Source organism: Sciurus carolinensis, chromosome 8 (assembly GCF_902686445.1).
Source record: "Sciurus carolinensis chromosome 8, mSciCar1.2, whole genome shotgun sequence".
Classification (NCBI taxonomy): domain Eukaryota; kingdom Metazoa; phylum Chordata; class Mammalia; order Rodentia; family Sciuridae; genus Sciurus; species Sciurus carolinensis.
The window spans coordinates 147,011,654-147,037,034 of record NC_062220.1 but is presented as its reverse complement, the minus strand read 5'-3'; the positions used below and the strand labels follow the sequence as shown (position 1 = coordinate 147,037,034).

At 52.8% G+C, this 25,381-nt stretch overlaps 1 protein-coding gene across 4 annotated transcripts in view; it reads right to left on the bottom strand.

The window, feature by feature from the left end:
• Window positions 1-1,767: 1,767 nt before the first annotated feature.
• The window catches only part of Mlxip (MLX interacting protein), a 53,683-nt gene continuing 30,069 nt past the window's right edge, over window positions 1,768-25,381 (bottom strand). Inside the window, exons 2-18 of one of the 4 annotated variants that reach the window (XM_047560574.1) lie at window positions 18,525-18,631; window positions 17,595-17,680; window positions 15,940-16,029; window positions 15,456-15,497; window positions 15,040-15,211; window positions 14,260-14,349; window positions 13,597-13,688; window positions 12,638-12,670; window positions 12,016-12,352; window positions 11,072-11,193; window positions 10,778-10,958; window positions 9,670-9,794; window positions 8,785-8,889; window positions 8,556-8,683; window positions 8,192-8,315; window positions 6,674-6,803; window positions 1,768-6,157 (exon numbers count right to left, since the gene is read on the bottom strand). In XM_047560574.1, coding sequence (XP_047416530.1) covers window positions 6,036-6,157; window positions 6,674-6,803; window positions 8,192-8,315; window positions 8,556-8,683; window positions 8,785-8,889; window positions 9,670-9,794; window positions 10,778-10,958; window positions 11,072-11,193; window positions 12,016-12,352; window positions 12,638-12,670; window positions 13,597-13,688; window positions 14,260-14,349; window positions 15,040-15,211; window positions 15,456-15,497; window positions 15,940-16,029; window positions 17,595-17,680; window positions 18,525-18,631 — 2,086 coding nt within the window. In that variant the 3' untranslated portion in view covers window positions 1,768-6,035. Of the gene's footprint in view, window positions 6,158-6,673; window positions 6,804-8,191; window positions 8,316-8,555; window positions 8,718-8,784; window positions 8,890-9,669; window positions 9,795-10,777; window positions 10,959-11,071; window positions 11,194-12,015; window positions 12,671-13,596; window positions 13,689-14,259; window positions 14,350-15,039; window positions 15,212-15,455; window positions 15,498-15,939; window positions 16,030-17,594; window positions 17,681-18,524; window positions 18,632-25,381 lie in introns of those variants that run through there. The other 3 variants (XM_047560572.1, XM_047560573.1, XR_007109768.1) reach the window with 3 other exon arrangements.

Below are 25,381 nucleotides of genomic sequence, written 5' to 3'. Positions count from 1 at the left end.
TACTGGAGATTTTTCAGAACTAAAAAGTTAAAAAGCATGTTTATTAAAATACAGGACAAGTGCAATCACCCTACATAGGTTTAAATTCAAATCTTGATACACAAAAAGAGCTACCAACAATAAGAAGCAAGACTGTTGTCCATAAAACCAAGGCCACATCAGGATGAATGAAATGCTTTTATGGGGGCACAGAGGCATATTCAGGAGGCTGAGGCAGGAGGATCACAAGTTTGAGGCCAGCCTCAGCAATTTAGCAAAGCCCTACACAACTCAGCAAGACCCTGTCTCAAAATAAAAATGACTGGGTTCAGACCTCACGAATAGCTCTGTGGTAAAACATCCCTGAGTTCAATCCCCAATACCAAATAAAGAAATAAAATAAAAGATGAAATGCCTGTAATGGCATTTGGAGATTACTGTTACATCTGCAACCCAAATTACTGAAATTCAGGCGTCAACTCTATCATCTCAAGACTCAACCCCTTCTTTAGCCTGACATCTGTACCTGCTGGCTCCCATCTCCCTGCCCGCCTCCACCTCTCTGAGGGTGTGGGGTGGCTGGGGTGGGCCTGGGACTGAGTTCATTCCACATTACCCTGCCCCCGCCATGGGCCAGTTCTCTGCCCAGGACCCTTGTTGTAATAGGGAGATCAACCGAATGATCACAAACATGAGTGTCCTGGGCAGGCGCGGCACCGCTGCGCTGGAGGGGCAGCTTCATGGTGGGGTTGGGTGGGCGGGAGAGGGCTTGTGCAGTGCCCAGGGCTGCCCCTGGGAACCCTGGAGGCCCAGCAGAACAGCCCTCAGTGTGAGGGGCTCAGCCGATGGGCTGGAGCTCACGTGAGCAGCTGGCAACCCAGACACGCCCGTGGCCGTAGGATGCGGAGAGTGGAGGACGGATTTGGAGGAAATTGGGATGTTCTTGGTGTCAGGATGAAGGACGAGGGAGAGAGAAGAGGGGCATCAGGGCGATTCTCCCAGGTGTGGGCTTGGCAACTGGGGGGTGGGCAGGGCATCCTGGAGGGGTGTCCAGAAAGACGGTGGTCCTAAAGAAGCCTGCACTCACAGGGGAGGTGACAGTCCCCTGCGCAGTGGCTCTGCCGGGGGAACCATGTCCCAGGAGCATTGGAATTAAGAGTGTAGGCGCCACATCACGGCCATGGCCCCGGGACCTTGGGGTGGCCTTCTGTTTAGGTGCAGAGGTCTAGCGTCTCCTCTTCCACACCATCTTCCTCCACTCCTCGCCGCCCAGCCTGGCCCTGGTGCCTGCACAGGGCGGCAGATGGGGGAGCGAGCCCTGTAGGGAGCCGCTGGCTTGTTTCACAGGACAGCGCCCGAGTCTACCTCGACTTGAGTGGCTGAGGCACAGGCTCTTGTCTGATCGGACCCCCAGGACGCCAAGGAAACTCTTCATGCAACACAGCAAGACCTGGGGCCATGAGGACCACACCCTGCAGAGAAAGGCGACGGTCCGCAGATCCCTTCCGGCTGGAAGGAGCCTGGTTTCAGAGCTAAGCAACAGGCATCTGTTGTGTTCTTTCCACTGACTTGAGCCCAGTTCCATATCGTGGGCAGGATCTTAAAAGGTGCTAATGGTGGAATTTGGAGAAGGTCGGTATGGCTGGGCCAGGGAGGGAGCAGTGGTTAAAGTGTCACCCACTCACCCCGAGTCCTCCGTTCCAGGCTGAATCTACATCTCCCAAGGTCTGGCCTCCTTGCTTTGCCTCACCCCCAGCTCGATAGGCAGCATTGAAGGGCACACAGAACAGCTTTTCAAAAAAATAAGTTTTTTTTTAATTGTCTTAGATGCAAATATAGTTTAAAAAATGCATTGTAGTGTTGAATACAGCTGGTGGAAACAGGCTTCTTGACAGCAGAGCGCCAGAGGCTGCGCTCAGGTGATGCTGGCCAGGAGCCTCTGGTCAAACCAGACCCTTTCCTGCTTTGGGTTTTCATATCCCCAGGTATAACCACCTCCTCAAAGCAGCCCTGCAGTCACTGAAGTTCACAACAGAAAAAATTAGCCATGTACGTAACTGAAACCTGAAAGAGGAACAGAACGTGCTTTGCAGCCGTGGCGCTACAGAACAAGCCAGTGAGCCCGCTGCCCTGGGTCGGTGGGGGGCTGTGAAGATTCAAATCGGCACAGGGAGGGGCACTGGGTGCTCCCCGGAGGAACTACCTGGGAGAGGCCAAGCCCTTTAGGCCTTCCCACCTGCAGGATGCAAATCTCAGAAGGAAATGTGTAAAACTTTGGCTTCTCCCACCCTCCAGAGAACACCAGATCTCCACTAGGAAACGCCCAAGAGAATGCGCCAAGTTCACTACACCCAGGATATGACTGGATCCAAAGTTTGAAAGCCAGATGGAGGTGAGTTTTGCTAAATAACTGGAAAGGAATTTTATAAAAATAAAACTCCATGAAGTAAACACACACACACGCAGGCCTGTGCAAGCGTGAGGACAAACACAGTCTACATTCAACACGAAGAGCTCCCTTCTTCCTTAAAGGTTGGATTTTACACGTGCCATTGAGCAGCCTGGTCTGGTGAGCTGGGTGAGGCGCCTGTTTTCAGAACAGTCGGTGACTGACCCAGCCTGGCCCACCCGCAAGGCCTGCCCTGCGAGAGGCATAGGCCAACCCCATTCCTAGGGCCTCTGACAAGCTGCCCACGCACTTTGGAGTGGCCTGCAGATGGTGGCCAAGCTGCCTACCAAACCGTTCGAGTGTCAAGCCTATTGAGCTTTCAAGCTCTTCCATTGCTACCTCACTGTCTCGTGCCTGCACACGTGGTCAGACGTGGTTCAGTCCTCTTTAATACTAGCAGGCACCGAGGGGACGGGGTCGGAAGCCACGTCCTTCTGCTGCATGAACATCCCAGCAGACGGCACCTGCTGGCGCTCCCAACGCTCCCCACTGCACAGGCCACTGGAAGACACTTCGCAAAGCCAGTTCTCTTGCAGTGGTGGTGCTGCCTGGAGGCACTGCCCCAATGGGGAAAGGCTCCCATGCACCTTCGATGGGAGGCCTCAGGGGGTCCAGTGAGGACAAAGGGAAAGGGGCTTCTGAAATCAAGGAGGGGTGATGTCCCCTCCAAGCCTGCCCACCTGGGAGCCAGGGAAGAGAGGAGCCGAGCCCTGGCTGAGGCTAGGAAAGCCAGTGGGGGCCAGGACCCATGACCCTCCAGACACCCAGCGGGCTGCTGGCCACAGGTGGCCCAGTGCTATCTGCCACCTTACTCCTGCACCGGAGCACAGCTGGGGTCTGGGCATTGCCTGGGTCTGTGTGCTGTGTCCTCTGAGAATCCAAGTGGTCATCTCAGTCACCGCACAGAAACATTCAGGACCCAGCTCTGGAAAAGGGGTGGGGTCAGACCCCAAGTACAGTGCATGGGATTAAATTGGGTCACAAGAGCACGCAACGCTCCCTGTGGGTGGCAGGGGCGGGGGCAGGGCTGGGCTCCACTGCTCTCCAGTCTTCCTCCACAAGACCCAGTGCGTCGTCAGCGCAGACTCCCGAGTGCTGTGAAAAACCACTGGCTGGCTTGTCATAGGGTCAGGCCCCAGGAAGGTGACAGATAGTGTGACCTGCAAAAGCCCCTGGTCCCACCCCACCGTGGTCTCCCACTCATAGTGAAAGAACAAGCAGAGCTGCTTGCAGGGACACTGATGGCTTCAGAAGATTTCACAGAAACAACTGCGGAGATGTCTCCGCCCGCTGGCCTCTGGTTTCATCTCTCCATGTCAATGTTCTCATTCTCCAGAGTGTCAGCACTGACAAGGGGCGGGCACGGGAATGGGGGTGGAAAGAGGTGTAAACAAACTCCAGCGCAGGGGAGCGCCACGGAAGGTTGCTGGCAGCACGGCCTTGGCTGCCCCAAACGCCAGCCAGGGAAGCTTGGGACAAAAGTCAAGGACAGGCCCTTCCTTCTTGCCCATTTTCATCAGGCAAAATTATAAACCAAGAAAATTTCCAGGGCAAGAAACAATCCCGTCTGAAGCAGAGACAGCACTGTGGCCTCACGGCCACAACACTCAGGAGCACCAAGAGAGAAGCCCGCCTCAGACACAGACAGGCATGCACGCCCACACGCCCACACACACCCGGTCCAGTCTCACGTGACCTAACAGCCTTCGCTATCTGAGGAGACAGAACCATGAGCAGAATTCAGCAAAAGGGAGAGGGAGGCCAAAGAAGCAAGAGGCCGATTTCACATCCCGCCAAGCTTTGCTGTCTTCAGTTCTCCCAGCCGGCGGAGCGGGGAGTCTTGGCTGCTGCTGCATCATCTGCAGGTTACAAGGCACAGGAGTGGGAAGGGGCTGGGCCTGGGTCCTCCATGAGGCCCTCCCAGCAATGTCTGGTGTCCCTCTCTTCCTTCTGATCCTAATGGGACTCTTACCACTGTGGCCTTAACCTTCTGAGGGGAACCTGGAATCAACCTGGGTAAGGGATGAATTCCATGACCATCTCCCAGTGCAAGTCCCAAGGACCAGCGCCCACGTCTTGCTCACCCCTCAGCCTGTAAACACATTTTCTGAGGTGGCTGAGGGGTGCCACCACGCTGTTCCCACATGGGGCAGAAGTGCAGACAAGGGAGCAGGTGGCCAGTCAGGGGTCCACTACAGAGAGGGTGGCTCAGCCAGTGGTTGAGGAGAGTCCGCCCTTCTCCATCCTCTGCCACCAAGGCTGAGGTGGAACTGGCAGCCCATGCATGGGTTGGAACCTCAAGGGCAGCCCAGGGCTTCTCCTCAGGTGGCTCCTTCAGGATGCTGCAGGCAGGCATGAGGGTGAGGCCAGGCAGGAGGCCAGGGTTGAAAGGACAGAGCAGCACATTCCTTCCAGGAGTATACCTGAGTGCAGGGGAGAGCACCCGGCCACCTGCAGCTGTGCGCAGAAGCAGTAGAGAGAGGGCAGGGACCGACTGGGCTGCCCACCTGTCCTTCCGCATCCCTTCCAGCTGCAGCATGCACTAGGGACCCCTGTGCCTTTGGATGCCTGCCACCCTCCAGTCACGCCTCCACTGCACCAAATCTGAGTGCAGTCGTTCACATCTGACCCAGGAGACACCTGCAGATAGCTCAGAGGGCAGACCCCCTTGACCCCCAAACATTAGACAGGCCAGACTTTGAGCATGCTGACATTTGGTCCAAGACCTGCCCTTGTTTGGGGCTCCCAGCTGAACACCATCAGAAAAGATGGCCAGCTAACTACAGCAGCGAGGCCGTGGCCTTCTGAATATGGGAACTTGGGGAAACAGTTCCTGGGGCACACCCCTCTTCCTTGGCCACTGGGTGGAGGTGGGTGCAGGTCAAGGGCAGAGTGCCTCAGCTGCGCGGGGACACCCGGACAAGCCTTGGGCCAAGTCCCCAGCAGCACTGAAGAGAGTACAATGCCAGGTGGGACTGCAGGGCCTGAGCCAAGCAGCCACTCTGCAATGCTGTGTATGCCGGCACCTCTGCTCTGCCCTGTGCTCCAGGGTCTGGGAGGAAGGCACTTCCCCTAGCAGCTGGTGGGGCAGAAGAAGGCAGTCCACCCAGCCAAAGCTGGAACTGAAGCCCAGGTCGTCCACAAGGGACAGGTGCCGTCAGGTTCAGGGGAAGGAGCAAGGCCTCCACCCGCCCCGGGGCAGGATCACCAGAGGAGTGCAGGGAGACGAGGTGTAGGGCAGGAAGTCTCACGACAGGAAATCAGAGGGACCCTGGAGGTCTCCACTAGCAGGATTAGGCTTCGTCTCCCTGTCCCATCTGCTTTACTCACTGGTCCAACCCAAACAGGCCACCAGCAGGTCAGGACTAGAAAGGCGCATTTCCCTTTGTCTGGGCTGCCCTGTGGGCAGGGGAGGTTGGTGACTGAGGTCACTGAGTGAGAGAGGTCACAGCAAGGGGTTCCCAAGATGGGCTATTGCTGTGGGCATGCCCTGAGCATGGCATCCTGACAGCCAGCAGAGTAGAGGGAGGCCCAAGGCTATGTGTCAGGAAGAGCAGGGACAGTCAGGTCTCTAGGCCTCTCACGCAGTCACGCGCCAGCTACGTGGCTAGGATTCCCCTGATCTCTTGCCAATCCTGGTGACAGCTTCTGATGCCTGCTCTGGCAGCTGGGATGGGTCTGTCAGAACAGAGGTGGTGATGCTCAGCTGCCGGAGGGTACTCAACACCACTGAAAGACAAAGGGCACGTCAGCTGGGGACAGGGAGGGCCCCACGGCATGCAGAGCATATGACTTCATATACAACACGCCACATGATGATTTTTCAGGCATGATGATAACAGCTGGAGCCACTGCAGGGAGGACCCCCGGGAAGGCCCCGTGCCCCCCACACCCACCGGTGTGCAGCTCTCCAGTCCTTGCAGAAGCTGCATGAACCCCACAGAGCCCGTCTGTTTAAATGCTAAGCTTCTGTAACCTTCGTGTCTGGGAAGAGCTTCATCAGTGTTGTAGGAATTAAACCACCTAGCAAGTAACAGGTGCTCAAGAACGGAGGCCGGGCTGATCCCACGGGAGACATGGGGCCGGCAGCTTAGGGATCTGCTCCTGCCCTTGCAGCACCTTTTTGGGCCGGGGCCTCCTGTGCAGCAGCATCCTCACCCTGGCACTGCTGGCACGATTTCCTAGGCACCGACTCCAGCTAAAGGCCTCCCTCCCTCCAGGACCAGCACCAACCACCCGACTCACTTGGCCTGAGGATGGGCAGGGAGCAGTGCTGGTCCAGCCAGGACAGTGCTGTCTGCTGCAGCTCCTCCAGGCTGCGGGTGGACACCATCCCTTTGAAGGACTCAAACAGCGGCTTGATGATGATGCTAAACTGCAGGGCTTGGGTTAAGGAGAAGGCGAGCATGGAGCAGGGCCAGAGGACTTGTGGCTGAGGGAAGCAGAAGCCCCGCTGCAGCCAGGTTTGCCTCCCGATTCCCCCGGACTGGCAAGTGTCAGCCAGGTTGTTGATTAGAGAGTCAGAGAGACAGTCTTGTCTCCAGGCAAGCTGTGTCCTCGTGTGACTAGACAGTTTGCTCTAACTACCACTACTGAGTGAGCAGAAGGCGGACACAGGTCCTAGTACAATGCTGTGGGCAGATATTTACCTAACCCAGGAGGCCCAAAGCGCACTGAGGAGCAGCTGTCTGCAGGGGCTTGTCTTCTTGCTCCTTGCTGCTTCCTGAGCCGAGTGCCACACCATCCTAGGTACGCTCAGTGAAGGCACTCCATGCGGGCTGTCCATGAGGAGTGTAGTGTTGTACCAGACAGGTTCTAACTCACTTGAGACACCAGCTGGCTCCACTAATGACAGGAGGTGAGACAGGGCCAGACAGTGACACCAAAGCAAGCTGAGTACCATGATGGGTCTGTCGTCTCTTCACTTACAACCACCCACACGAGCACACAGGCACTCTGCCCTGCTTGACTGCTGCAGCTGTGATCCCCTCATGCCATGTGCCTGTCTCCTCCAACTGCCAGACCCTGGCCCCACGTCACAGCTGACCAGCTTACTCATCGGAGGCAGAGTGGAAGCTGGGTGGGGAATGACCAGGCAGAAGCTGTCCCTGTAAGAGTCATACTGCCATTTGGAAGGCAAAGACATGGCCCAGCACCCAGGACACTCAAAGCCAGGTGGCACAAACACAAAGGAGTCTGAGGGAACTGGTTTTAAATCCAGGTTCTGCCACTGTCAATTTTTTTTCTTCTTCTTTTTTGGTGCCAGGGATTGAGCCCAGAGGTGCTTAACCACTGAGCCACATCCCGGTTCTTTTTCTGAGACGGGTTCACTATGTTGCTTAGAGCATTACAGGCGTGCACCATGGCGCTTGGCTCTGCCACTCTGATTCCATAAGCCCTGTTTCTGCCTGTCAGTGGGGCAGGCGCCCCTCCCTGTAGTAGAAACTAAAAAGGTTGCTGGACAGAGACCCCTCTTCCTTCCCCTCTTGCTGCCTCTGCTGGTGGCTCCAGCATTTTTTGCAAACCTAGAAAGAAAAGTCAGCCTTTTGGCCTCCCTGGCTTCTCCTGTGAAGCGCCCTGGAGGTGCTAGCCCTGGATGCAGGCCGGGCCAGAACAGACCTCCCTCCTCTGAGAGAGAACCTAGCACTGCCTAGCTTGATGAACCAGTGACAACCACGCAAAGAACTTTCTAAGGGAATGGAGTGTCACTGTGCTGCTTCCGTACGCTGCCGATGGGAGGGAAGAACAAAACCCCAAAGATACAATCCAAAACTTCCAATTCTGCAGGATCCGACTTTTCACGTATTCGTCAAACATGTCTCTCATGTGATCAAACTGGAGCCGGGTGAGAGAGACTCCTGTGTCGGGGAGCAGCTGCTGGCAGGAGCTGAAACAACAGGAGGAATCAGGGAAAGCTCTGAAAACAGCTGGAGGCAGAGAAGGACCCTGGGCACCAGATGGAGGGTTGGCCTGCTGCTGGGCCACCGCCAGGCACAAACACAGGCCTGTGGGCAGAGGGCGAAAGCGAAACGCTGCAGCAGAGGCTCCATCAGCAACAAAACCACCAAAGGCCCCACCGTCCCGGGCCATGTGAATGTGTGGGGCTGAGCACCCAGCCAAGCCTCACAGGATGGTGGCGTTCAGCTCCTCGATCTCGTCCCGCAGCCGCCGGGCCTCCTCCTGCATCTGGCTCCGCTCTTGCTGCAGCTTGGTGATGTACTCCATAGTCTTCTGCAGCGTGATGGCGTGGCTGGTCTGCGGAGGGCAGGTGACTCAGAGGCGGCAGCACCTGGTGTACCAAAGGCACACAAGAGGGCCATCCTGTCACCCCCACCCAACGCTCTCAGGCAACTCACCGGCTTGGAATTATTGGAGATTAAACTGTTGAGGGTGTGAAAGCCCATTTTGATGTTGAAGCGCCTCTTCTGTTCAGCTGAGATATGCTTCATCTGCCGGTTCTGCTGGGGAAGTGACTGGTCACTAAGACAAGGGGCAAACCTTGGGCCGCATCCCTCCTCACTGCCCAACCTGCTGCTGAGCAGCTGGAGGCAGACTGGGACCCTGGGGCACATGATAGGCCATGAGAGCTATGCAGGAAGAAGGACAGCAAAAAACGAAGGGGCTGGGTGCGGTGGCACCTGCCTGTAATTCCAGCAGCTCAGGAGGCTGAGGCAGGAGGATGATGAGTTCAAAGCCAGCCTCAGCAAGAGTGAGGCAGTAAGCAAACTCAGTGAGCCTGTGTCTTTAAATAAAATACAAAATAGGGCTGGGGATGTGGCTCAGTGACCAAGTGCACCTGAGTTCAATCCTTGGTGCCCAAAAAAACCAAAAACCAACAACCAACAACAAAAAACACCTAAGAGGATCCAATGAGGGGCCCGAGTGGGCAGACACGTTACAGCCTCCACCTCTTCTCTCCAACCCAGGGCTTCCAGCTCCACTGCTTTCCTCAACTGGTGGTAGCCGAAGCTGCACCTCCGCCACACTAGAGGCTTCAGAGCTGATCTCTGGGTTCAGGGTCCACCCAGAGCTTTCTGACAGGTCCTCATCACCATGGGGCTGGCTGGGGGAAGGCAGGCAACAAGGAGGCCGATCTGCTCTCAATGTTTCTGGTGCTGCCTCAGCCTGCTGTACACCAGACAAGGCCAAACCAGTGGCTCTCCTTTCCAGATGGACACAGCTGCCAAGGTCCCCTCCCCATCCTGCCGAGGGAATCGCCACCCAGGAGAGACGCGTCATACCTTTAACGCAGCCACATTTTTGGTGTCTGCAGATTTCCCTGAGCAGTTGTTCTGGGGAGACTGAGGACTGGGGCTTTGCTCCGATGCACATGGAGAGGCCTGCCCTGAGTTCGGGCAGTCTCGACCTGGGAACAGAGACTGCTCTCAGGGCACAGCCTGAGAAGGGGACTCAGGATCGTGCAGCAAGGTTAGTGACCCTCAGCACAGGGATCCCCCAACTATTGAGACTAGCAAGTTCATTTTTTAACCTTCCAAACTTGCCCCAGAGCAAAACCTGGAGAAATCCTTGTAAAACTGCAGTGTCCGCTCAGCCTAGGTGAGGCCTGACACAGGGCAGTCAGTTGGGGGCAGGAACGCAGCCTGAGCTCTGCAGTCCCAGGTCTCGGGGAGTGGCAGCAATTAGAGGAGAGGTCCGCCTGCTGACCCAGCCCCCTACTACGACACCTCCAGGCAGCCAGGAGTTTCCACAGGGTTTGTAAGGTGCCCATTCTTACCCTATGTGTGCAGCACACTGGTATCTGTTTTATTCCTGTTCTTTAAACTCTACCAATATGCTTTCTTAAACTTTTATCTTACCCACTTCCTGAAATTTTCAATTAATCCCCACTATCACCTTTGGACCCACACAGAACACAATGGAGCAGCACTGTGACCTCTGTGGCTCTAGTCACTCGTGTCTCTTAGGGAGACATTTCCTTTCCAACCTTCTTGGCCTGCCCCACTTTACTGAACCAACACCCCTGGTTCACTTCCTCTCTATTGGATCATTTCCCCCAAACTACGGTCGGGCTCCCTAAACCCAGGTTCCTCTATCTCACAAACAGGGCTGTGCTGGCTCTTGGCCTTCCCAAGCTTACTTTAGGGACTAGACTCATAATTCTCTCAACTCTTTACCTTTCCAGACTGGAGTCCCTCACAGAAGACACTGGCTGCCCAAGTACGTCAGCAGCCTGTGCCCGCAGCCTGCCGCGAGCACTGCTGCAGTCACCCTGCTGACCACTCAGCATGTCCCACCTGGGCCACCTGCAGGCTGCATGTCCCAGAGGTCTGTGGGCAGCTGCTCATTCCTTATGGAGTCCCTACTGCCCTGATGAGTGTGAACACTCACTGGATCCTGTGGCAGGGACCTGGGGACTGCCCCCATGCAGCGGGGCCTGCTCGCCCTTCACCAGGGAGTCTTGCACTGTGCTTGGAGAGAAGATCCGGGAGACAGGGGTGGGCTGGCTGCTCGTGCTGTGGCTGAGGTCTGTCACCAGGACGCTGCTGTGGAACTCTGTGACTCCAGGGGCCTACGGTGCACAGGAAAGACTGGTCACCCGACTGCTGATGCACAGCAGAGCAGACCAAATGCAGGCTGCTCTGGGGTGATTCGACACTGAGGTCTACCTGGGGCCCTCCTCACCCTAGCGATGGCAGCAGGTGCGATGACCACACTGGACTGGGACACGGTAGATGCCAACATTCCTTCTCTCTTCGGAGGGCCTGACGTCATGATCACTGCTTGTGGTTGGCCTGAAAAGGCAGCTGACAGGACAAGGAGAAGGTGAGGTGACGGCCTGGGCCTGCCATTACTGACCCAGTCCCCGAGCTGCAGACGGCTTGGCTCCCCAGAAGCAGCGTATGCCCCCACCTCTTGGCCCCTCCCACAGGGGACAGGGAGACAAAGCCACCTAAGTTTATTTTGCAACTTTTTTTTTTTTTGGCAGGAGGAGGGGATACTGGATATTGAACTTAGGGGCACTTAACCACTGAGCCACAACCCCAGCCCTATTTTGTACTTTATTTAGAGTTGCTTAATGCCTCGCTTTTGCTGAGGCTGGCTTTGAACTCTCAATCCTCCTGCCTCGGCCTCCCAAGTTGCTGGGATCACAGGCATGTGCCACCATGTCCAGCTTTTGCGATTTCTTGAAGGAGACACATTATAGACCTTTGGAAAGAGATGCCTGGGACCATGTGTTCAATTAATTGCTTTCTTTCTCTCTCTCTCTCTTTTTTTTTTTTTTAATAATTTTAGTTATAGATGGACATAATATCTTTATTTTATCTATTTTTGTGTGGTGCTAAGGATTGAACCCAGTGCCTCACATGTGCCAGGCAAGTTTTCTACCACCGAGCCACAACCCCAGCCCAGGACCGCAGGACCGCATATGTTTTCAAACTGTGGGTTGATACTAACTTTAAAAAAAGACACAAAATAGAAAATAGAACAGATCATACGTATGGATTACCATGGCACTTCTGCTTTGCTTAAATGTGTGTGAGGGGGTGGCCTCAAATTTGACAGCCTTTGGTACAGGGGAACATCCCTCCCTGGAGATCCCATGCTGGTGCACTCCCCTGACTCACCTGGGGTCAGGTGAGCGTTCTTCAACACCAAAGACATGGGCTTGGGTTTGGAAGCAGGCACTATTTTGGGGGACTGCTTGGGCCTCCCTCCAGTCAAGGATACAGGTTTGGGGTGTACAAAAGTCAAACGAGGTTGCAGAGGCCCAGCAGCTGGTGGCAGGGGGGCAGGAGACAACGCCAGACCACAGGGGGATGGGGTGGAGGTGGGGTGGCGGGCTGTGATCACAAGGCCCTGGCTCTGGCTGAAGGTGGTGGTGCAGGCTGTGTGGGTGAGGGTGGTGGAAGCCGTGTGGGTGATGACGGGGGGCGACTTGCTGACGCCAGTAAACTTCTGCGGCTGCAGAAAGGCAGGTAGAGTTGGGGGGTTCAGGGTAGTGACAGGAGGGGGGACTAAAGGTAATGCAGGTGGGACAGGGGCTGGGGCAGGGCTGGGGGAGAGAACGGGCATGGCAAAGATGGGGAGGAAGGGTTGCGGGACGCTCGGAGGCGGATCCGAGGGACCAAAGTTCGTGGGCTGGATAAACGGGTCCTCGGTCTGGGAGGCGCGCTCACAGCCCTGCCCACCTGTGGGGTCAAGGGAGGGGGCAGCAGAGGGTGTGATGAGGCTGTCGGGAAGGCTCACAGTGGGCAGAGCGGAGGCTGGCAGGACACTCCCCTAGAAAGGAAGAGAAGTGAAGGGCCAGCATGGATCAGACCGTCCCTACGCAAAGCCTGACTTCAGACACTGGGACTGAGGGGCTGAAGTGACACCGCTCTGCTGCTGTGCTGGGGAAATGGATCTGTGTCCCCTGGGTGTCCACAGGGGTCTTGTTTCCATTAGGAACTGAATGATAACACAGCTCAGGCAAAGCAACAGCCTCCACACAGTTGGACGGCAGCCTGGGAATATCTGGTTTCTGGAGTCCAGGAAGGGCCTCCCCCCATCTCTGCTGTCTTCTATTACAGAGCAGAGGCGGCCTGGACTGCAGCTGCTCAGGGCTTCCCCCAGGACTGCTTCAGATGTCAACTTCTAGGCAGGCCACATCTTCTTAAGTGGGAAAAGCTACGAGGAATCAATTGTGCAGACCTCGATCTCTATGAGAAATTCTTCCCTGAGTCAGGTGGAAGGAGATGGTGCCAGGTTACCAGTGACTAACTGGACACAGGCACCAGTCAGAGAGGGCTCTCCCAGGGCAGCTCGTTCAGCTCTGTAGCCCAAGCACCTGGTAACCAACTCTTGTTGACTGCTTAATAAAAAAGTGAAAGAAATATACAGAACTTACTTTTACTAGTTATCTGTGTTTTTGTTCTGTCTAGCTAATCCTATCTCAACAGGTCAAAATAGAGCTGCACACATAGGTCAGGAGAAGCCTCAGGGGAGAACACGCATTTGCTGACAGTCTCCCACCTGTGGTATGTACGAACGCTTCCGAAGAGGGCTGGGGAATTCCTTTACACATGACCCCGGCGCTCAACACTGTATCTAGCAACACCCACTGCTTTGCTTGTGACTGCATGGTTATGTCGCTGACCTAGCTCTGGCTGCCAACTATGATAACAGCCCAAGCCTGCCACGCCTGGCCACTCCCCAACGTCTTTTACCTGAGCAGGTGGGCTGTTGGGATCTGGTACAGGTGCTGAGGCAGGTGTAGGCAGCATAGAGCCAAAAATGGAGCGACTGGAAGAGAAGAGGTCTAAAAGAGAACAAGGCGTGCAGGGGAGGTTTGAGCTGCATGCGCCCACAGTTCCTTAGGAGACAGACCCAACAAATGTAGGCTGGAACCCACCCTACCTCAGGGCTGCCAGAGAGAGCACCCAACCTCCCAGGGAAAACCTGGGTAAAGAGGCCTGTCTAGAACCACCACTGTTGACTGAAAACTCCCGAGGCCAAGCGTTTTCACAGGCCTGTCCACAGCAGCAGCTCAAGGACCTGATCTAACTGCAGGAACCTTTGCTGGGAGGTGGCTGTGTCACCAGTGCCCTCTGTTGCTTAGAGGGAGAACTGCTCACAGTCACGGCCAACCCGAGGCTCCAAACTGGTGACAAAGCCTTCTGAGAATGCCAACTTCCTTCGAGGGAGCAATGTCTCAGAAAAATTTCCCAGGCTTTGCAGTTACTACAAAATAAAAGTTTAGTTTTTGAAAAATTCTAAGTCTTCTCCCATGTCCATTCTAACCACTCTCTTTCTGAAAGGGAAGCACCAATGTGCTCTGTGCCAGGCAGGGACAGCCAGGTCCCGTGGTCCCTCTGCCCTGGGGTCCTCACCCTGGAAAGGTTCAAAGGTGTCCATGAAGTCCAGATTGGGCTGCAGAGGGATCAGCCCTGGCTGGATCATGTCTGCATTTCCTAGGTGGGCTGCAAGAATCAGGAGGGAGAGTTAGGAGACAGAAATCATTTTGCCTTCTCAGATAGGGTGTGGGAACATATAAAAGGTCTGGAATAGATCTTCCTGGCCCTGCTCACATTCTAGATTTTTCCAAGGAGAGCTGTGGGCAGCTGGCTGGAATTTCTACATTCTTGGAGGTTTATGGCCAATCTCATCCTCAGAAGGCAGGAAAAAAAGGGAGTTTTTACAAGATGGGTAAATTGAGTATAGGAATGGGACACCCCTGGGAAACCACGAATAGCTTGGCAGACGCCACCCTCTACTTTCTCTCCCAGTTCCAAGTTTCGATCTTCCCTGAGGGGTCAACTGGAAGACTGGAGGTCTCTGGTTGGGAGGTCAGGTCCAGGAGTGCTCCAGTTTTCTTTAGAGTCACATGCCCTGATCTGCAGGCCTCAGTACTGGCATGTGTCCCTGACTAAGAGGACCGTTATCAGAAATAGTACATTAGTCTCAGAGTGGTACCAAGGGAATGAGAGCTGCTGCAGTAAGACTGTCTGTGGTCCCCACCCCATTCAGTGCAGTGGTCCTCAGTTAAGCAGGTTGCTGGTCCTTATCTTCCTCTCTGCCTAACTTTGACCAGTGACGTGCAGCAGCTCAGTGATGACCCTGAGAGGCCTGGTGGAGAGACGCCAGCTGTTCTAGGACTGCGCTGGGGTTACCTATTTCCCGAGGGTTGGGCCAGGCCACCGGCTGGTGTGAGGACAGTGTGGAGAAGAGGGTGTCACTGAATTCTGACATGAGCATGTCTGTGTCCAGCAGTGGATCCTCTTCCATGGGCACTGGGGTCTTCCAGCCATCCCCGTGCTTGTGCCAATACAGCATGTCATCATCCTACCACCAACAGGGGGAGGAAGAATCAAAGGGCAGTAGTGGAACCCAGAATCCTCAATCCCACTGTGCACAGAGCTACGCTGGGACGATGAGTGGAGGTGGGGACACACAGGGAGCAGTGCCTCCCAGGCTGCTCAGCTGGTCCTTCACGGCTGCCTCCTCTTCATCCCAGGTCTTCAGCTGGACCTATCTCCACCTTAGGCAGTCACACGTGTCCCACGGCAGGGCTCACAGGAACGCTCACCTGGGCCAGGCTGGAGAGGTCTTCATCCTTGTGCTGCTGCAGCTGTGGACAAAACGAGTGGGATAAGGGGGTCACCAAGAACCCTGGCAGGGAGAGGGCCCAGCTTCACATCCCTGCCATGGTAGTGGACCCTCTGGAAGCACCCAGGTCTCATCTCTCTGGGAGGCAGGCGAGGAGAGGGATCCTGCTTGTTCCCATGCCCAGGAAGTGGTTAAAAAGCAGGTTCCCAACCAGGGTCTGTATGAGAAACAGCCCTGTTCAAAGCTGAGGAAACTGAAGGCCCCCACTTAGGGTGCGAACGCTGGGTCCCTGCTTTCCTTCTTGATGCTCTCCCTCCGGTGGACCAGTGTGGAGCCCAGAGCCTTGGGCCAGTGTCTGAATGGGGGCTGTGCTCCTTTCCTCTCCTACAGTGGCTTCCTGGACACGTTCTTTGGGGGAGCCCCAGCCCAACGCCTCTTGCATTCATTCATTCATTTTGAGATACCCTTTTCTTGAAGTAGGTTCTCCACTTGTGGTATTCCCTGATCACAAACTCAATGCGACTTTTCCAGTACTTCCCCTCTGTGGTGATGGCCTGTAACAGAGAGGCTACAATGAAAAGAGCTGTCTTGGAAAATCAGCAAAACTCAACCCGCAAACACTGAAGTACCCAAAACTCAGAGTGGGCCTCAGGCAAACCAGCTCAGGAAACCCCATCGCCGCCTGGCTACAGCTTCACTCACAGAGCATATCCCATTTCTTCTGGGCTATAACTGGCCCTCTGCCCCCAAAACACATCTTCATTTCAAGACCTAGAACAACCAAGCAGGATCCATGGTCTGGGTCCTAAGGCTCTGCACTGGGACACAGGATCAATGACCCAGCGGGAGGAATGCTATAGAAACGTGTGGGTAACCCACATATGTGCTTTTCCAGTAGACTCTGCTGTACTACCAAAGGGTGAAAATGAGCAGGTGATCACAAGAGTTTCAGGTGGACCAGGTACCCCAAGAGTACCAAGTCTACCCTTCCACGACACATGCCTTCCCTGTGGCCCTGGAGACTCAGGAATGAGCCCACTCTGCCCAAAACAGGCCCAGACTTCAGGCTTCAAGCTCACATCACTCCACCTGCAAACCCTTTACTGTGTGTCAGCAACAGTGAAGGATCATGTTTTTAAAAACAGGATTTCTTTTTTTTGTTTGTTGTTAATTTTTATTTATTTTACTTATTGATGGATTGATTTTTGAGACAGGGTCTCACAAAGTTGCTTAGGACCATGCTAAGCTGCGGAGTCTGGCTTTGAATTTAGTGATTCTCCTGTCTCAATCTCCCCAATTGCCGGGATTATAGGTGTGTGCCACTGTGACCAGCTAAAACAGAATTTCAATATTACCATCATACCTAACGAAACCATATGATGTTCAATACCAGATTGTACCTGAGAGTTTCAGGACTATTTCATTAGGTGACTTTAAATCACACCCCCGCCTTATCAGAATAGAAAGGCATTCTTAGACAAGAAGAATAAAGTGAAAACAGAGTCTGCCCTCCTTATCTGGCCCCCACTCTAATCTCACTTCCCAAAGGGACCCTCTATTGAAAGGTTTCTGGAGCTGGGGATGCAGCTCAGTGATAGAGCACTTGCCTTGCATGCATGAGGCCTTGGGTTTCATCCCCAGCAGCTAAATAAATAAATAATAAACGAATCCATATGCCCTTCTAGACATGTCATGCGTACATAGCATCACAAGTGCACACTTTTAAAATTTACATAAATGTACTAAAAATACTGTTGGGCAACTAGCTTTTTAAAAAGGTGCTCTTTCTTGATCTCAGTATCTAGAGATCTCAGGTCCCTGTAACTGTTAAAGATGTCTATTCTAAGAAGCCAGGCTTCCTTCTTGATAACTTCCAAAAGAAGGACCCACTTACACTAGAGGAGAGGATGAGTCTCCACCAGGTTGGCCTGAGGAGCGAAACTGGGCCAGAGGGTGTTGGAGGCCACTTGAGTCTTCCTAAGTTCACAATGACTGCTATCACAGTATGGGCCTCTGCCTCGTCCCCAGCCTCCCCTACAGAACCCAGCCCTCAGAGAGTCTATCCTGGGAAGTGAGGGCAGTTCCCTTTCCCAGCCCACCATGATCACTTGCCAAGTACCTCTGGCCGGCGGTGCTCGTCTACATCAACAGAGCCATCCAGTGGGGTGACAAAGTGGCACACGGGATTCTTGCGCTTCTCCAAATCTGGAAAGAAGGTGAGACTTTGTCATTGCACCAAGAATCCCTCCTATCAAGATGAGATCTTCTAGGGTGTTCCTCCCTTCTTCTCCTGGAAGCCACCCAGGTGCAAGGCAAAGAATCTGACAATAATGTGTGAGCAGGAAAGAGAATCAGCTCATGGAGAGGGAGGTGGCCTGTGCTAGCATGCTTCACCCACTCAGCTGGAGTCACCAGGTTCTCAGGCATCCAGGCCCCTGGGAACAGGACATAGTTGTGCCTGCATCTTATTAAAAAAAAATTGAGTGTGTGTACTGAGGTTCACCTGGGGGTCCTCTACCTCTGAGCTACAACCCCTGTTCTTTTTACTTATTTTTTAAAATTTTGAGGCAGGGTCTCACGAAGCTACCAGATGGGTCTTGAACTTGTGACCCTCCTGCTCAGCCTCCTGAGCGGCTGGGATCATGGTGTGTGCAGCCATGCCCAGTTGCCTGCATTTCAGACCTGCCAAAAATGAGAACCACTTCCCAGCTTCTCAAACGTCACCTCTTGACTTCACTCCTCTTCCTCTGGGCACAAGTGTCTAACATGCTACTAAGCACACTACACTGTGAACAATAGTCTCATACATCTGTACCTCCAAGACTGAGCTGTCAGTCAACTGTGCCTGGACACTGTTGAGTGTCCAGGTCCCTGGGATTTGGCTTGGTCTTCCCATCTCCACAGACTGCTTGACAGACTCTCCTGTTAGAACACAATGCCCCCAGAGCAGGTTCTGGACCCTGAGGTGCTCGGGCCTCCAATGGGTAGAGCTCTGACCCCAGAGAACTGGAGGCCCCACAGCCCCACACCCAGGCAGCGAGGCACTCACACTGCATGTACCAGGCCCGCCAGATGGCATTGTTGAGTCGGATCTTGTCTCTCCACTGGAGCTTCAGGCCCTTGAAATTCTTCCACTTTGGAGACACCAACTTCCCACTGAAAGAGAAGACAAAGCGGGGAGACTCAGTAGTTTCTCAGAAAATGAAGTGAAATTAAACAGTGCCACCCTGTTGTTCTGGACCCCGGAACTCTCAATGGATCCATCACCAGCCACAGGCTGGGCCCGACAGAACACGTCACTTCAGGAGTTTTCAGAGCATATGGGGTAGGAACAGGGCACGATGGCGAAAGCATCAGGGCATGGAGGACATAAATACGCAGCAGTTGATACCACGAGGGTTCACTTAACTCTTTGGACTACTTTTGCCTATCTGTAACATTTTCCAAATTAAATACCAAAAAGAAATCTATTGACCACTGGATGAAAACTAGGTTCCTTTCCTCTGGTCTTGACCCACTTCCTTTGTTCCTGGTCCCCATTTGCCCATATCAAGCCTTCTGAGAAGGGGACCTCTCTGCATTGCTCAGAGGTGGCTCCTGGTACAGGACTTAGAAACCTGAACCGACAAGAGGGCAATGCTTTCAGTAACGTTCCTTGCTTGCTGTTAACCTGCTCTGCAAGTGCCCTTCACGTATTCCCGGAAGAAGTGGAAGATAGACTCTAACGATTAGGGGTGGCACTGGCAATCCAGGAACAAATGTCCTATGGACCTTGGCACGTGGGAGTCCCTCCTGTTCAGAGCCCCTGACACTGTGTCCTCACTCTGGAAGGAAGGCCCAGCCTCTGCTCTGCCTTCCTGACGCTGTTCCAATGCCACCTCTTCTGGGCTGGTCTGGCCTCCCTTCTCAGCTTTAGTCAGCCTCTGGGACAACGATGCAGTGATGTCTGAGCATAGGTGCACACACACGTGTGACTGCAGCTCTCTTGCTACCAAGAATGGGTTTACTTAGTCATTCTTACTGGAATAAATTATAAGCACTTGCAAACCAAGCTAATAGTCAGCAAAGAAAGCTCCCTGGAGGGTGCAGGCTTCTCAGGCAATTCAGTGTTTCAAGAGCGACACCAGGAGTCACCTCTGACAACTGGCAGAGGGGTTCTTGTTCAGATGGTGTAAGATGGACAAGGTGCTATTTCTGATCTGTATCAAAGGAGGTTTGGAGTGATCCACCTCATCACAGGCCACAGCCTTAACTCTTCTCCAAACCCATTCAGAAAGTCCCCGGGAGGGCAGAGGTGTGCCTGCAACCAGGCAGCAGCTGGACTGTTGGAAAGAGGCCCTCAAGTAATAAGCATTCTTTGGGTATGTGTGGGATTGAACCCAGGGTATTCTACCTCTCCACTCAAGACATCAAGGAGCCCAGGCTTTGGATTATGTTGGCCAGAAAACTCACCCCCACAGAAGACATGTCATGGAACATTCTTTTTTTTTTTTTTTTTTGCGGTACTGGGGATCGAACCCAGGGCCTTGTGCTTGCAAGGCAAGCACTCTACCAGCTGAGCTATCTCCCCAGCCCTCATGGAACATTCTTTGCATGTAGGGGACACACAAGTAGCGGCAGCCTCTGCCCAAAGGATCAGGAACCTCAGAAGAATCACAACCCTTTGTGATTCCTTTGCTTCCCACTCCAAAGACTCCTTTGGTCCACCTCCATGTGACTGACCTGTCACCGCAGTTCTGGGGCTCTGAGCCTCGCCCGCACAGCACACCCCAGCTAAACAGGCACCCACCTGTCCTGGCACAACCTTTCCCTGGTAAAATCAAAATAAAATGCCCCGCCTCCAGGGGATTTTACTAAGGACTGAATGAGAGTGTGCATGTGTGCATACATATAGATCCCCCACCCGCTCTCTCTCACATACACGCACACCTGGTGAACCCTAAAGAAAATATAAAAAACTATGAGTAACCAGGATTAGATTTTAGTTATTTCTGAAAGCTGACTTCTGACTTGAGAAGTCCTGGTGTTTGCCACACTGCCAGGTGGCTGCACCTCCTGCACAGATGGAAGAGGGAGGTGACTTGTGTCCACCAGCAGAGACACCGGCAGGTCAGCCCTGTGGTGCCTGCAAGCCCCCAAAGTTGTGGGGCCAAGGGCTCCCTTCTTCGGTGCTTCCCATTTGCTCAACAAGTATCAAGCACCTACTCTGTGGTGTGGGGCTGAGAACCAAGGAAGGGCACGGCAAGGCAGTGGGGCCCTCGCCTCCCAGGCCTGTGCTGAGCAGGCAGGGTGAGGAGGGGCCAGGAGCACTGTGGGGCACACCAACCCAGTCGGAGAATCAAGAAGGCTTTCGGGAGGAAGCAGCATTTAAGCTAAGGCTCCGACTGCCTGCCACTGGCCAGGGCAGTGAAGTCCCCGGTGGCCAAGCAGACAAGGCTGGAGGCAGAGCCTACCAGAGGCTAACAGCCTCCACCGTGAAAAAGGCAACCCCCTCCCCCTCCCAGGAGAGGTTCTCAAGCAGTTAGACACCTGGCCGGTCTGGCAGGTGGTTCTAGAAAACAAAATAAAATAAAACTGCTCTTGTCTCTTTATTTCCTTAAGGAAAAAACAAAACAACAACAATAAAAAAAAAAACCCAACCGTGGCAACTCCCATTGGGTCCCCTCTTGCCCCTGCCAGAGTTCTATTTCTATTCTTCACACTTGAATAAATCCTACTTCTTTCACCCTTTTACACACAAAAGAAAAACAAAAACTTTTTCCATAATTGACACTCATTCCTCATCTGAAGCCGAGACTTCAAGCCACTCCACGTGCTCAGCAGCACCAGAATCTGACCAGGCACTGGCCTCCCAGAGATGACTGTGGAGCACTGATATCAGCTGGGGACTTTGGGGAAGAGGTGGCTGCTGGTGTCCTGATATGGGCTCTGAAGAATTAACCACCCGGCTGACACAGACCCAGCTCAAAGCTGGAGCAGTGACACCTACAATCCCAGCAACCCAGGAGGCTGAGGCAGAAGGTTCACAAGTTCAAGGCCAGCCGGGGCAATTCAGTGAGACCCTGTCTCAAAATTAAATAAACACAAAGAACTAGGTATGTACTTTAGTGGTAAAGTGTCGCTGGGTTTAATCCCCAGCATCGAAAGAAAACAACAAACAAAAAATCCAACCCCAATTCTGTCGAATACTTAGGCGAAGGGGCTGGTGTGCCACAGAGCCGCTTCTCAGAGTTGGAGTACCTTCAGCTAGGCACGACCGGAGCGGGAGGTAAAGAAATTCAACCGTATGGGCTAACAAGGAATCCTGACAGGGTGAGTCTGGGGATTCCTTGCTTCTTCCTCCCGGCTTGATGAAATATTCCCCTTGCTCCCCGATGTTTATGTCAAGTTCAGTCCCATTTCAGCAGGAAGTGCAGGATTTCAGAACTTCCATCACTCCAGGCTTGTGCTGCCCTCACAGCCAACAGGTGGCGCTCCACAGACACAAAGAAATGAGCCCAAATGCAAAGGCAAAACCTAAGACGGATCTCCTTGCCGCCACAGCAAGTCCAAATCAAGATCTGAAGAAGCAACACACATAGCAAATGCCGGGATGGGCCCAAGTCTCCTTCCTGAAGGGTTCCTTGGCCTTCAAGATGCTCAAATGCACTGTGTGTAGTAGGGAGGGAAGAGGAGACATTACATATCCCATGCAGACATCCACAGGAGCCTTTTCATGGAGGACCTCTAGTCTAGTTTCCCCTGAAACTAGGAGAAGCTTCTCTACATGGTTCCTCAAGGGCGCTCCAGAAAGCAGGAAGGGAGTTGCTCCCTGGCAGAGCCAAGAACAGTGCTCCCAGAAAGTCTCTCTAGTTAAGACTCTGCCCCCACCCTGCACAGCAAAACTCAACTTCCAGATGCTACGGAGGACAACGCTTCTCAGTCCAAATACACTCCTTCTTCAAAGCATAACCAGGACACTGAGGAAATTTTCTGAGACCACGAGCTTTCCCCCAAATACCCTGAAGTCCTCTGCCAGCCTTTGCCTCCCAACCCTGCCCCTGCTGACATCAGAACAATGATCCTGGTGGGACTTACCATACACTAAGCCTCCCTGCCCGCCCTGTGGGAAGGTCACTGGCAAGTTCCAGCTCATCCTGGGGCTGCCAGCACAGTGCCCGCTACAAAAGAAATGCCTTTACATCCAGTTTTTAAATCAACACTGTTTCCATGAAGAGAAGTCTTCACACCACTCTGCCTGGCCACCCTTCTTAGAAGGCAGGTTCTGGACATGAAACAGGAAATTCACAAGGACAACAAAGGTCCCTCTCAAAACTTTGCTGGACCGAGTGAATAAACCATAAATTCTTCAGAGATCTGGCAAGAGACTATTTGGGAATGAAAGGAAATTAAATTGCAAGACTTGTGCAGGCCAAGCTAGATAATTAGTAAAACAGGGAAGGGCAGCAAAGTGAGGGAGGGCAGGAGCAGGTCACAGATTTGAGCTTGTGGGTCCCAGGTAGACTTGGAACCTAACTCCTGGTCAAACCTGCTCTCCAAAAGGAAGCATGCTGAGGGCTCAGGGGCTATTCATTTGTTCACTCCATCATGTACGCTCTGGACAGCACATCCCTACTGTTACTGAGGCTACGTGGGCAGTCGGCCAATAGCGAAGCATCTCTAGCCCTTCCCCACAGACAGGTGGAGGGGGTGTCAGTGCAAGTACAGAAGGAGGGACTGGGCAGAGCTGCCCAGATCTATAAGCGGCATTATTAAGTGAAAACCAAAACCAAACAAGGTACAAGATGCACAGTGTCCCTCTTTTCTTGAGAGGGAGCTGCCCATATTCACCCTGCTCTGCTCTGCAGAGTGGACATGGAGGGAGAAAGTCAGCCTGGGGTTAACTCACCAGCCCACCCTCAGCTTGATCAACAATAACGGTAATATTCTGGCCATCATCTGCTGGTGCTTTTTATTTTTATCATGATCAATCACATATAACATAAAATTTGCCATTTTAGCCATTTTAAAGTATATGATTTAGTGCCACTAAATATGTTCACAATGTTATACAACCATCACCATTACCTAGTTCCCAAACTGTTTTTGTCACCTGTTAGCAGTCGCCCCTATTACCTTTTGGACAATTCATATAAATGGAATCATACAACATGTGGCCCTTTGTGTCAGGGTTCTTTCTTTTACCACAGTATTTTCTTTTCTTTCCCTTTTTTAAAAAGTGTGCTGCTGGGCATTGAACCAGGGCCTCCCAAACACTAAATAAGCACTCTACCACTGCGCCACACGCACGGTTCTACATATTTTCAAGGTTTACCCATGTTGCAGCAGGTTCAGAACTTCATTCCTTTTTATGGCTGAATCATATTCCACTGTGTGGCTAGACGACATGTCTGTCTACTCCTCCACTGATGATGTTTCCACCTTTGGGTTACTGTGAAGAGTGTTGCCCAAAACTAATTCCTTTGTCATATTTCCCAACTGGTTCAGAACACTGGCAGGGGAGAGAGGTCTCATCACTGAGCTGGCACTGGGGGCTTATGATGGGCAGAAATGATTCTGAACCTCGTTGGAGAGCACGCTTACAACTGTCTATCAACATTTTAAATGCACATCCTTTTGATCCACAATTCAAACTGTAGAAATTGATTCTATAGATCCAATTGCACATGGGCACAAATACATACACAGAAGTACATTAAACTCCAGCACTGTTCATAGAAGCAGAAGGCTGGAAACGACTAGATGTTCGCCAGAGGGGATTGGTTCAAACACTGTGATATATTCATGTAGTGGAACATTAAGGGGTCATTAAAAAACATTTGTATGTGCTGATATAGAAGCCAAATCTATAATTAAGTAAAAAACAAAACAAAACAAGGTACAAGGTATACAGTATGGTTTGCATTTGTAATTTTGTTTGTTTGCGGTGCCGTGAATCAAATTCAGGGACTCAGACATGCTAAGTATGTGCTTTACTACTGAACTACAACCCCAACCCCACCTGTATTATCAGGGGGGTATATAACATACACAGACACCCAAGAAGGGAGGAAGAAGGGGAGTAAGGAGGATAGACAGCCAGTCAATCTCAGGAAGGACACACGAGAAAGCGGTAACAGTGACTGATATCTGCAATTGCCTTTGGAAAAACAAACTAGAGAGTTATGGGGACTGGTAGGAAGGAATTTTCACTGCTTATTGCTTTGTCTTGTTTAAATGTAACATAGGAATATATTATTTTTTCAAAATAAGCAAAGAAAAGGTGTGGCGGTACATGTCTGTAACCCCAGTGGCTCAGAGGCTAAGGTGGGAGGATGGTAAATTCAAAGCTGGCCTCAGCAAAAATGAGGCCCTAAGCAACTCAGTGAGATTCGGTCTCTAAATAAAAGACAAAATAGGACTGGGGATGTGTTTCAGTGGTCTAGTGCCCCCAAGTTCAATCCCCGGTACCCACCCCGCCAAAAAAAGCAAAGAAAAATGATCAGACACAGTTCAGAAACATACAAAGCTCCAGTTAATTGGGAAAGGCAATTAACCACACAGACAGACATCAACTTGCAAATGAGTCCAAATGAATCAGTTCTGTGCATGAGACCCAGATAGGATAATGGTTAGTAAGTGGCTGTCTTTAACAAGTGAGTGGAGGAACAATGACCAGCCTCGTCTCTCCTCCAAGACTCCAGTTCTTTTTCTTCTAAAGAACAGTCTCTGTTGGATTGTCCTGGGTTCTGGGCCTGGTCCCACAGGCTGTAAGAGCCAAAACTAACGGCTACAGAGGGACAAAGGTTCATTGAGGAGCCGGGACAAGGGGAGCCAGCCACAAATGCAGGGCAGGAGAGGGCAACGTGTACACAGGAATCGCCATGGCACCTTGCAGCTGCCACCCAAACAGAGGACACTCCTGGC